The sequence below is a fragment of the Pygocentrus nattereri genome, chromosome 8 (assembly GCF_015220715.1).
Source record: "Pygocentrus nattereri isolate fPygNat1 chromosome 8, fPygNat1.pri, whole genome shotgun sequence".
Classification (NCBI taxonomy): domain Eukaryota; kingdom Metazoa; phylum Chordata; class Actinopteri; order Characiformes; family Serrasalmidae; genus Pygocentrus; species Pygocentrus nattereri.
Genome location: NC_051218.1, coordinates 9,901,602 through 9,914,998, shown reverse-complemented (window position 1 = coordinate 9,914,998; position 13,397 = coordinate 9,901,602). Strand labels below are relative to the sequence as shown.

The 13,397-nt window shown below is 37.1% G+C and overlaps 1 protein-coding gene and 1 long non-coding RNA gene across 2 annotated transcripts; one reads left to right on the top strand and one right to left on the bottom strand.

Moving 5' to 3' along the window:
- The first annotated feature begins 2,566 nt into the window (after positions 1 to 2,566).
- Positions 2,567 to 9,403, top strand: fam185a (family with sequence similarity 185 member A). Its single transcript, XM_017690358.2, has 8 exons — positions 2,567 to 3,063; positions 3,492 to 3,601; positions 3,917 to 4,009; positions 4,101 to 4,239; positions 6,333 to 6,374; positions 6,445 to 6,540; positions 7,346 to 7,477; positions 8,734 to 9,403. Exons 1-8 carry the CDS (start codon positions 2,676 to 2,678, stop codon positions 8,844 to 8,846), a joined length of 1,113 nt encoding a protein of 370 aa, XP_017545847.1. The 5' UTR covers positions 2,567 to 2,675; the 3' UTR covers positions 8,847 to 9,403.
- A 156-nt stretch (positions 9,404 to 9,559) lies between these two features.
- Positions 9,560 to 11,962, bottom strand: LOC119263802. Its single transcript, XR_005130533.1, has 3 exons — positions 11,846 to 11,962; positions 11,445 to 11,506; positions 9,560 to 9,834 (listed from the first exon to the last, which is right to left on the bottom strand). It is a non-coding gene; the product is annotated as an uncharacterized LOC119263802 (long non-coding RNA).
- Between the last annotated feature and the right edge of the window lie 1,435 nt (positions 11,963 to 13,397).

Here is a 13,397-nt window from a genome sequence, read left to right as displayed (position 1 = left end):
ACTTTTAACGTAAGTCAAAAGAACCAGATTTTTTTCTAAGTCATTTTGGCCATTTCTTTTGATCCATTCCTCACATCCATTCCTACAATGTAAAGGGAAAGATAGAGAGAGAGAGAGAGAGAGAGAGAGAGAGGAGAAGACACTGTTAAAGTTAATTAACGACATTAATGTTTTTAGATAGTGAAACTGAAATACTGATTCAGTTATGTATTTGTTATACATACAGTTTACTGCAGAACACATTCACATAAACATCTTTTCTGTTCTCTCACAGCCATTTTCTCATTAGTCTCGAAATGAATACCTGTGAATGTAATTGTTTACAAACTCTATTTTAATCCTGACATCAATGACAGTCTTATTTTGCTCTTATTTTGAAGCCACAGTCTGTCTTTTACAAACCTGCTAGAAGCCTGCAAGTTTCACAGAGCTGATGGTAACAAACCCACCAAGTGTTAGTTAACATGTGTTAATGCTCTACTAACATGTCAGAATAGACATTTACAGGGACTTTCAACCAGAAAGTGTTTATTTCTTTACTGCATATCATTTCGACATGTCTGTGACTGACTGCAGGAGACTCCAACACGGTTTAATCATGTGGTGGTATCTGTAGAAATGGACAAAAATCAACCAGTTCATGGTTATTAATCATGAAATGAACCAATCACATCGTGCTCCATAAAACTGTGAATTTTTTTTCCTCTCTATAATCTGTAAGGCCTCTGGAACAAAAAATATAAAGTAGGTTTAAACAAATTTCTACAGTGTACTTGAACAGGCCAGTAAAAAAATCTGTATATCATTGCTGTCGGAACAAAACCTTGTATCTCCATTTTTGCCATTTTTCAGTTTTTGACATAATTTGAAAATGCCTGTTACTCCTTACATTATATGTAAATTTCATGAAAAACGGGACAAATTAAATGACCCAAAATTACTTGGAAAAAACTCTGGTTCCATTGACTTACATTAGAAGTACAGTTGGTTTTTTCCTTCTCCTGTAAAGTTCTCATTTTGGAGATACTAGGTTTTGTTCCGACAGCAGCAATATGTTGTTTTCATAACACTAACAGTGTCAAAAAGGAGGCCTAAATAAGTAGAATTCAGAGGAAACCGATAAATGGTGTAAGTGGAGCTGGCCATGCTGTCACAGGTCTCATTATTCAAAAGTAAAAGGTCATTAGGTCATGCACAGCAAAGTGTAGATGTCGTGTAACATTGAATCTTGAACGTTCACTTCAGTACTTATGTTTGTTATAAACAGACCTTCTTAAAGAAAGAGCAGAAAAAACACAAACAGAAACATGCGGACTGAGGAGAGTTCTGCTTACAGAAAACTCGCTGCTGTTGACTATACAAAGACCGTCAGAATACGCCTGCATCGCCTGACGAATACACACACAGCTTTTCATTCGTTCTCCTTCTTTTTCCTTCCCTTCTTTCCCTTTTTCAACATTGGTCACAGCCTTAGGACATTTAGGAACAGAGGACTTTATAAACCTGGGCCTTTATTGATTTTTTTTACAATGTCTTTGTTTTGGACTGTGAAAATCAATTGGCTGTTAAATGTTTAGCCTAAACACAGTGTTTAGCAATTTGGTCATGAAATCTCCATCTGATGCTTTTGGTCATGGTCATGAAGTAAAAAATAAACAAAACTATATCTCTAATTCATCTGTCGTTTTAATAAGTGTGTCTCCAGAGGGTAAAGGTCTGCCTGCATGATCTACAATGAAAATACACATGTATCTCAGAGTCATGCAGTCACAATGAGAAAAACTGCACCACTACTAATTATAACCTAGACTACTGCTGCTACTACTACAACTACTACTACAACACCTACTACAAATAATAATAATAATAATAATACAGATACGAGTACTATTACTAATCAGTACTAATCAGTACTAATAATACTACTACTCAGATCTAACACACCTTGTTCAGATGCCCCTGAAGACCTTCATTTCACTGATCAAGAGTGTTAGGGTTGAAGCTAAACTCTGCGGGTGGTAGATCTCCAGGACCAGGATTAGTGTTAATAATGAAATAAAAGGCGAGCAGTTTAGAATACATTTTAGGCATAATTTTTTTTTAATCCAAAAAACTTTGAAAGCATCTTGTGACTTAGTTTATTTGTCATCAAATAATGTAGTTCATGAGACTTTTTTATACCATATATCCTCCCAAATGCTGTGAAATAATATTTCCAAATGAATTATATCTTTTACAACCAACAGGTGGCAGTATATTTCCATGGAGGGGCTCTTCAGTCACTGAGTCAAATTGATCATTTGGTTTTGGCACTGCATTTAAAAACATGGCCACTAGATGGCGGAGGCAGTCCAGTGCTCCGAAAACGCTGCAGCGATAACATTCAACAATTTGTAACAGTAATTTGCAACTGAAACATAAAAGTGTATATTTAAGATATATAAAGTGCTTCCTTTTACGAAAAATGACAAATAAGATTTAAACAGATGACATCAAGAACAGGTTAACACCAAGAACTCTATTTCCCACAATTCCGAGTCTGTTGCCCCAGAGCTCCACCGTCATTTCTGTGCGCTGTATTATTGGGCCCCGTTGTAAAGTGTAAAGAGCTGTTGTAAAGTGTAAAGAGCTGTTGTAAAGTGTGGGTCTGCAGGCGTTTTCAGGTCATTTTTATAATGAAACACCGCTTACTTTACGGGATTGTTCGTTGGGCATGTGTGCGGCGATGTCCGAGACTCGTTCTCTCTCCGTCTCGTCGAGCGTTTTCGGAGGTTTCTGCTCCTCCGAGCGGCGCTCTGAAACAGTGGACTGTAGTGGTCAGTTCTTTTGTCAAAATCAAATGCTGTCTTCACTGTAATATATCAGTACGACCACTAGACCCGCATGCCTTTCCGGGAGCAGACCGGGCGTTCATTACTCTCCTTGGAAGCTGTGATGTGCAGGACTTCAGTCTGGACAGCTTTCATGTTCACTATGATGACCAGAGCAAAGAACTTAGTATTAGGAGCTCGGATGAGTCCAGCAGTAATATGTCTGTGGAACTGACAACTCCGATTAAAAGTGGTATGTGTTACCTGTGGTAAAAGTTAGGTTAGTGTTTATTGAGGTTTTGTTAATATTCCTCTTTTTTGGCTTTAAGAAATGATTAACTGGCACAAAGAATATGAACCTTCTGGTTGAATGAGGCATATTACGCTTCTGTTTGATCCAGGCCTCTTTTGCTTGGTAGGTCAAAGGTACTGTATTGTACTTTACTGAGATCCTGGGTGAAATTCCATGAGTCCTCTGTGTCTGACAGCATGACTGTGCATTTGACCTTGTAGTGAAAAAGCTAGAAATGATTCAAGTCCTCATACTTGACCAGTGAAACCAATCCTGATCTTTCATAGTTAGTCTAAGAAGGTCAGTTAGTGAATTTTATACGTTTTCTTTTTATTTTGACACATTGTCAAAGTGTTGTGCATTCATTTGATTCTTACTTGTCCCTGCAGACCTCCAAGTTGTTACTCAGGGAACGGGCAATGTGAGGATCCAGAACATGGAAAGTGACCTCTGTCGGGTTCAGACAGAAAGAGGTCACTGTGTCCTTCAGTCTGTAAAGGTAATGTGATCTAGTCCTTTATACAGAATAAAGCTGTGTGTCTATTTGTCTATCTATTTCTCTCTCGCTCTCACTCTCTCTCTCTGTTTGCCTGCCTGCTTGCTTATCTATCTATCTATCTATCTATCTATCTATCTATCTATCTATCTATCTATCTATCTATCTATCTATCACTGTGCCTATCTACCTGCCTGTTCATCCATCTGTCTGTCTATGTATGTATCATGATACTTGTGCAGTATCATAAATAGAAGGTATCATATTATATCACATTAATAAATTATTAACTAGTAATACTGTCATTTTGATTTTTAGAGTCATAAAGTTCAGATACAGTCTGGTGGAGGAGACATCATAGGCATGGGTACTATACACGGTGACGTAGACATCAGTGCTGCTGGAGACAGTGTAAATGCCACACATCTTAATACAGGTTCTGTACATACAAGTTACATTGTAATAATGCTGATAAATCTGACTATTTGTCTGAATTTTCCAGAGTGTTGATATTAAAAAGATGCAGGGGACTGCCATGAGTGTGTCCACAGAGCATGGTCCACTAAAAGTGAAAGCCATTTATGCTGAGTCGAGTTTAGTGGCTTCCTCTTCAGGGAAAATCCATATTGGACATTTACACGGTAAGAAACAGGAGCATAAAGCTATTGTTTAGTTTCAGATGTGTTTGTGTTGGTTCAGGCTGTGATGCCCAGTCCTCTTCAGGACAAAAAGGAATACACAGTACAAAATTCTTGGGCACATTACCATTTATCATGGCAATATATTTGGTTGTGTATGTAAAAACATCATATGTCAGTGTGTGTGTGTGTGTGTGTGTGTGTGTATATATATATATATATATATATATATATATATATATATATATATATATATATATATATATATATACATACACACACACACAGTATCTCACAAAAGTGAGTACACCCCTCACAGTTCTGCAAATATTTTGTTATATCTTTTCATGGGACAACACTATGCCCATGACCGATGGCCCTGCTTTTGTTTCTAGCAATCAAAGTCTGTGAGTGCAGTCCAATATGCGTCATTGTGCTCTAACTAGACCACTTAGTCTAGTGCGTACAACGGTCGGAGTTGTACTCATTGCTGTCTCAATAGAACACAAGTAGAATACATAGCATAGTGCGCAAAATAACTAGAATGGCAAGCAATAGTTACACGTACTTAGAACGCGTAGTGTAGTGTGTACACCTTGGCCGAGTGTTCTAGTTAGGAAACATGGACGTGTGTTGGAACACAGCCTGTTTCTGCTTTGCGTGTCAGTAGCCAAACAAAATGTTTCACTGGATTCTCTTGTTGCCTCGGTCTTGCATAATGCTCATACATCAATTTTATTGGTTGAGAAGACCCTCATTAAGCTGCGATTTATTTTATTTTTAAGCATTGTGGTCTTTCAGTGGTCTTTGTTTATATATAAATAACCAACCAAAATCTCTGAGGAATCTTTCCAATACCTTGTTGAAAGTATGCCACGAAGAATTATGGTAGTTCATAAGGCAAAAGGGGTTCCAACCTTTTACTAGCAAGGTGTACCTAATCAGTGTACAGCTTGTATAGCAGTGCAGATTTACTGTCCTCTGAAAAGAACTCAACACACAACCATTAATGTCTAAATAGCTGGCAAAACAAGTGAGTACACCTCACAGTGAACATGTCCAAATTGTGCTCAAACTGTCAATATTTTCTGTGATCACCATTATTATCTAGCACTGCCTTAACCCTCTTGGGCATGGAATTCACCAGAGCTGCAGAGGTTGCTACTGGAATCCTTTTCCACTCCTCCATGATGACATCAAGAAGCTGGTGGATGGTGGATAGACGCTCATGCGTCTATTTTTTTCAAGCCAACCTCTGGATATGACGCTGAACACATGGACTCAACTTCTTTGGTCGACCTTAGCGAGGCCTGTTCTGAGTGGAACCTGCCCTGGAAAACCGCTGGATGACCTTGGCCACCATGCTATATAGCTCAGTTTCAGGGTGTTAGCAATCTTCTAATAGCCTAGGTAATCTTACTGGAGAGCAGCAATTCTATGTCTCACATCCTCAGAGAGTTCTTTGCCATTAGATGCCATGTTGAATATCCAGTGGCCAGAATTGTACCCAAAACACCACATTTAACAGCCCTGCTCCCCATTTACACCTGGAACCCTGTAACTCTAATGAGTCACATGACACCAGGGGGGGACAATGACACAATTGGGCACAATTTGGACTTGTTCACTGTGAGGTTTACTCACTTGTGTTGCCAACTATTTAGGCATTAATGGTTGTGTGTTGAGTTCTTTTCAGAGGATAGTAAATCTGCACTGCTATACAAGCTGTACACTGACTGCTTTAAGTTATGTCCAAGTTTTCTATAGTGTTGTCCCATGAAAAGATGTAAAAGATATGCAGAAATGTGAGGAGTGTACTCACTTTTGTGAGATACCATATATATATATATATATATATATATATATATATATATATATATATATATATAAAATTAAAGACACACTGACTACCCATTTAAAAAGCTTTTTATAAATTTTGCATAATACTAAATATTTAACACATTACACTAATTACAATCTCATTTTTCAGTATTTAGTTAGTAACACTTTTAAAGTCTTAAAGATTCAAAGGTTTGTTTTGTACTATGTAGGTGCACATAATATGCATGACTAACATGCTATTATTTATTGTACAGGTGAAGCACGTGTGCAGAGCGACAGGGGGGATGTCATCATTGGTATGTGAACTTTCTCAGAGGATCTGTCTGAATTTGACTGCAGTATTGAGTGGCTGTTGTGATCCTGCAGACAGTTCGAGTGGTGCTCTGACAGCGGTCACTAATGCTGGAAACATTGATGTATATGTGAGCCAAACTGGAACAGCTGATCTTCATACCCAGCAAGGTATTTTTATACACCAAGAATATTTCTGACACCTTTTCCTGTAGGAACTGGCTCTGTAAGCAAACCACAAAGAATCAAACATTTCAGTCAGAACATGAAGGTGAACTAATAATTTATCTCTTTCGAAACTTTGCATGCAATTTCAGTATGCAGTGTCCTGCACATATAGTATTTGGATGCTTGGAGGCATTTTTTATTTCCATTTTCATTATGCCTTATAATCACACATTATAAACAACTCTCTGGTCTCAGCTGGGCTACTTACTAATATAAACATTAATAAGATAAAATGAATAAAATGGGCAATATGACAATATTGTGTCAGCATTGCTAGAAATTACATCAGTGTTTTTTTCTAGTTGTATTGTCAGTTTTAAGACATTGACCAACTGCGTGTTTTATAAAACAAATTTTGGCCAATGATAGCTTGCCAAAATAAAAAAATAATAATAATAAACTACAGAATGAATAGAGTTGTCTTATTTTTCTGTGTTGAATAGTTTGTTCTTAAATAAAACATTGAAACTCTGCTATCTCTGTTAACTTTTTTAATATGTGGCAGTAATTTTTGTACCTGGTGCCTTGTATCTGTTCCATAACTTGTTGGTTAACCTCAGAAAATAATGAATGCCTGTGTATAACATATAGCAATTTTTAATGAAAGTGTCATCAAGTTTTGTGATATATATTTTTGTCACATCTTCCATTTTAATATAAGACACAATAACAAGAAATTACAGGTTTCAGTAGCTCAATTCTCCATGGCTTTCTTCCTTCTCTGTGCTTAACTCACACTTCTGTAAAGGTGCTGTGAGCATCCGTGTGCCGGCCACTATGAAGGCAGGGGTCCAACTTTGTGGGACCACGGTGGACATCAGTTCAGAGCTCTCTCAAGAAGCAGAGCACCATCCAGCTGAAGGGAGAACTGTAGTTGTGGGTGAGTAACTTCTTTATCTCTGTGTAAACTGGAGGTTGCACAACTTCAGATTTTTTAAAGTTGAGTTATGTAATGAAAGTTAAGTCGATGTTGACTAATCTCTAATCACGTCATGAATAAAACCACAGCTGAGGCTATAACTTTAAAAATCACCATCAAAGCCAAACTCCACCGCTTAGTAGAGAGTGACATACCCTTTCCAACAAGCCCTGCATCACGTTACTAGCCTTCAGGAAACCAGAGATATGGACCATGAAATCACCAGGCTCCTCATCTGTTGTCTTCTTGGAGGCGTCTGTGTTGGTCATCATAATCATGTGATCAGCAATTTGTCTGTACAACCCTAGTGTTAACTAAAGCCCTGTTCAAACAGCATTAGTTTTCCATGGAGAGTTGAGGTAACGCCAGTTTACCACCAACTAGATAAGAAAATGCACTGGATAAGAAATGTCAGTATAAATGACAGATAGGAGTTGCTGCTTGATTTATGCACCATCTTTACTGAAGAAGAAGTAGAAAACGTCAAAATGTTTACTTTAGCTGTTATTTTGTTTTTGAGGCAGTGAGAGTAACAGAGCATTCTTATTCCTGCAATATTTCTGACCAATAAATAAACCTACATGTGTAAATACACATATGTGTAATTTGGTGCATTTTGGCCATTAGGTGAAACCAACTGAACCAAATTAAAAACAAACAAGGACACAAAAACCCAAGCACTGGTGTGCGTAAATGAACTAAGAGTAAAAACCACATCATTGATCCAAACCTTTTCCATCCATGGGAGAGCTGCAGTTTTTACAGAGTGCATCTTTCTTTCTGACGTAGTAACAGCATAGTTCCAACATTTGAACTGGGCTGCTCTGTATGCTCAGCATTATATGTTGTTTGTGTCAATATAAACAGGATCCCACTGAAAATGAGACTGTTGTCTCAGCAGGACTTCCTGTATAAAATGGTAATGATAAATAAAATAATGGTAAAGCACATATATTCCATTAGGAGAAATGTTAGTGTAAGCCTCTGTTTTCCATACCATCCCTGTTATTTTTGCTTTAAAGTGCTTTATGTGGGATTAAAAGCTGTAAAAGAAAAAAAAGCCACCCAACACCCTAGGTATTTTCTATCTTGCACAAATAGGTTTTAAACACAGGTTGCATTTCTCAATTTCTTTCTGGAGCACTGCTGCAAAGTGTACTTACACAAGCATGGTCATTGTGCTGTACATTTAAAGCCTTGGGTTTGTGTTTGTGCAGCCCAGCTGAACAGTGGCACTGAGGAGGACTGCTGGATCAAAGCCACTGCGGAGAGAGGCACCGTGAGTCTGAAGACCCAGAGCTGGTTTGAGACGCTTAGACTGGGGAGCTGAACTGGGATAAAATGTTTGGTTAAATATCACATTTGGAGAGCTGTGATTACTTAAATATAACTGTAAGGAACTTTTTTCCCTTTACACAGTCTGCAGTGCGAAGAAGAACGAAGGCAGCAGCTTGTTTAGGCAACAAGAAAAAAATTCTGTTTGTCTTATTTAAATTATTACTATTTACAGTTTTACTAACAAGCATTTTCAGGGCTAAGTTCTCTTTCATAAAACTTGTCACACAACTAGTATAACGACACTCTGTTTGGGCCAAAACTATGAACAGTTGTATCCTTGTTGGAATAGAGTAAGATCATTAGATCTCTAGGGATCATTAGAAGAGAATTCAAAAACAGGTTCTCCAGTTCTCTTCTCACTCTGTCTCAGCCTTTAACACAACTGTGTATTTCTGTCGCCCAGTTTGCAAATAATGAAATGAACTGTGCTAAGCTGCAGGTTTCTGCTGACAGGGGTGTGAAGAGTTTTTAAAAAATGCACTTAGCGCTCAAAAATGCTTCTTAACTTTGAAAAAAAAAGTAAAAAAGTAAATAAATATATTTATCTCACTTGGTCACTTGTAATTTATTCAGAGGTATATTTTGGTTATTACATATTCAGTGTTTTGTACTGTTTACTTAAACAGACAACTGTACCAGCATATACACAAAGGTTCCATGTGCATTACTGAATTAATAGAGTACAAAAGATACAGTGTTGTTAATGATTGAGCATAACTACTTCAGTAGTTTACACATTTAGTTTCGGTACATCTTGAAGTGTTGTAGAGGCTGGTTGGGTGAAATCTCAAGTTACTGCAAGTTGTTCAGTGCTGCTGTTGTTGGAGGCAGGTTTCTCCTCCTCCCTGTGACTCTCCAGCTTGCTTGGTTTTCTGATGGGCTGCACCAGTTGGCCCATATTGTCAGAACCGTAGTAACAGGGCACATCATCATTGCTGTACTCCCTTTGCTGGACACGTGCCTGCAGCCTCAGAGCAGCCCTGTTAAAGGGGCACACAAATGGAATTGAATGCATCTTATTATGCAACAGTTCCAAATACACAATCTGATTGCTTGAAAAGCTGTTACATCTGATAAGACCATATATAGTATGTATCATTCTACTGACCACTGACTGCTAAATTACAGCAGTGGTTACTTTATTCGGTAACACTTTATTGTAGGGCGCTGTTTAGAAGGCTACATGACACCTACGTAAGCACTACATGACAACTGACACAAACATAAACATTTATTTATAAATACGTATTCCAAAAGGCGTGAGCGTGAGTCATAAAGACTGCTTTTGTCAACTTTAATGTCAATTTGACATAACATCTATGTCCAGAGACTTTTGGTGACATTAGGTTGTGTCATGACATTTTCTGAGGTGAGCATGTTATGACAACTGACTTTGTAGCTCATTTTCTTTTCTTTTTTGGTATGTCAGGGTGACACAGTGCATATAGTTTGAAAGAAGTACTGAAGTGTGTGTGTGTGTGTGTATATGTGTATGTATGTATATGTATATGTATATATATATATATATATATATATATATATATATATATATATATATATATACAGATGTAGATATAGATATGCAGTCTCAGTCTATAGTTCTCTGTCTTCACATTTTGTGCTGAATAAGAGAATCTGCTAAAAGACCAAATAATGTTGGTGTTAAGTAAAATAATTTTTATGAATCTTTGTTCAAACACAATGACATTGTAATGACACTATTATGTATATTTTTTCTGCCTAAGTAAAAAAATCATAACATGCCATGTCATTTCACAAATGTCATGACATAACCTAATGTCACCAAAAATCTATGTTTTATGACATAGTTGTTATGTAAAGTTGACATCAAAGTTGACAAAAGCAGTCTTTATGACAGCTCATGCCTTTTGGAATGAGTATTTATAAGTGCTTATGTATGTGTCAGTTGTCATGAAGCACTTATGTAGGTGTCATATAGCCTTCCAAACAGCGCCCTACAGTAAAGTGTTACCCTTTATTCTTATCTGCTGCTAACCTTTAACCATACCTCATTATGTAAACATCGGTCATGTGTTAAAGGACAGCATGCAAAAGCTTAAACACTGTAGTACATATTTTGTTGAGTAAAGTAAAAATAAGTTAACACCTCACCAGAGAACACTTAAATATGGCTTTTCCTGTACATTTCAGTGCATGGGTTCTATTTATTTGCTGAGTTTAAGATACCAAGGCCACATTATGTGTTTTATTTTTCTTTCCAATATGTTAGATTCAGAAAAAAAAAAAGCTTTTGTTCTCTGTAGAGGATGTGTTCACTTGTTTACACTTAGAAAAACAGCAAAAACACGATTTAACAAGGGCGCCCCAAATTTTTGCCAACAACTGTGTATAAATTGTACAAATTATATAACAGCATTAAAGTTAAAAAGCAAATCCTGCTTTTATCTGTTAAAACACTTACATTTTAGTTTTATATACTTAAGTAATGTCGATGCTTTTGACTTTCACTGAAGTATATTTTAAGATTTTGACACAGTACGTGTCTCACTTTTTCACTTAAAACAGGGGTTCCTCTGTACAAGTGCAGCTTATTTCCTTTTATCTTTACCATAATCTCAAAAGTAGCGCCACAAGCTGACCGCAGAGGTTGAAGAACACTCCAAATTTAATCTGAACAAAAAAAATCAACAAAGTTAGCAAAGCTATGCAATGATGCAATGATCTTAGCAAAAGCTGTCGGTCAAAGTGAGACCAGTTGCAACAGCATTACAATGTAATGTATTCAATATATTTCATTACTGAAATTAATGAAGCTGTGAACTTTCAGCTTATAGATCAAGTCGTAGCTGCTCAAAACAGACAGAAAGGGAAACGCTATCAGATAATGACAGGTATGGTATCTAGTAGGAATTGCAGTGATGCACAGGGCTCTATTTATGTTTCTTTACAGTTTGAGAACATAGCCGAAAGAGCGCAGTCGATTTAAAGCTTTATAGAGAGGATCTGTACCTTGTCGGAGAGTTTCCAGGGAAGCAGAGTCTATGAAGTCCACCTGCTTGAAGAAGTTCTGTGTGTTGACCATGACTGTCCAGCACATCTTGCCCTGGTCTCTGACCAAGCACCCACAGAAAAATATACAGTTCTCTGCAAAGGTTTGGACACCCCTGCCAAATATACATATTTTGTTGATTTTCGAAGTGAAAAGACATAAACACAACCTCTGCAGCAAAACAGTTTAAAAAACTGACATTTATCTGCAAATGTCACTGCTCAGTTATTTTACTATTCTCGTTTTAGGAATTTTCACCCGCTTCTTTTACGCAGATCGCTTCTGGTTCTCCGATGTTCTTGGGCCGTCTTACATGCACAGCATGTTTAAAATCTACCCACAGATTCCCAATGAAGTTAAATTCAGGGGACAGTGAGGGTCATTCCAAACGCTTCAGCTTGCATTTCTTGAAGTAGTTCATGGTGGATTTTGAGACATATTTTAGAGCATTATCCTGTTGTAGAAGCCAGCCTCTTTTCAGCTTCCGTTTCTGACTGACTGTGTCATATTTGCTTAAAGATGTTTCCAAAATACTTCCGGCTCATCTATGTTGTCTTCCATTTTTCAGACTTTTGTCACAGCTAAAGTTTCCTTCTCATGACTCTTCCATGCAGATCACGTTTTAGCAAGTAAAACCAACACCACTACTGTGTCCTTTGCTGTCATGTGGGGGTTTTGCTTTGCCTTTCAGCCCAGCTTACGAGCAATTCTAGAGTTTTCTTGGTCTTCTGCAGTTCTTCTAATCTGCCATTTCTTAAATACAGTGAAAATTGTTTTGGGATCTGTTCCTACTTTGTAGGCATCAATTAGCTTAATTTTTAGGTTCTTGGCCAGCTGCTTTGAGGAGCCCATGGTTGATGAGTGTTAGCACAAAGTTTGAATAGTCACAGAATTTACTACAATCTGGATTTGTCATCAGCAGACTCTACTTGACCTGCCTAACCAGTCCTAACAAGTCCATTAAGGAATGAAGAAATATCCAAACATTTGCATGTATCTACTGCTATTTTTAAATCAAATATAAATTAACAGTGTATTAACACTCAAAGAAAAATGTTATTTTTTTATTTTTGTAGTTGTATTCTTGAATAGTTTGCTGCACAGACTGTATATACTTATTTTCACTTGAAAAATCAACAAAATATTGTAATCTGGCCAGGAGTGGCCAAACTTTTGCATATAACTACAATAATGTAAACACTTTTATTATAGTCATTCACACTTTACTTGGTTAAATGGACATTTAAAACTACCTGAAAGTACTTCTGTTCTGTTTATGAGTCTTTAACCACTTGGCACCGTTCTGAAATAATAATTTTACTGATAACGCCACACTGCCAGTACTTTCTTCACTGCATCTGTTGCAAACAAAAAAACATGGTATTTTTGTTACAGAGATTTTTAAAATTGTTATCATAAAATTTAAAATGGGAAGATGAAATTGACACATCCCAAACACCAAACATTACCCTTTTATAATGAAATGTCTAGTGCTGACATAAAAATTAAAAT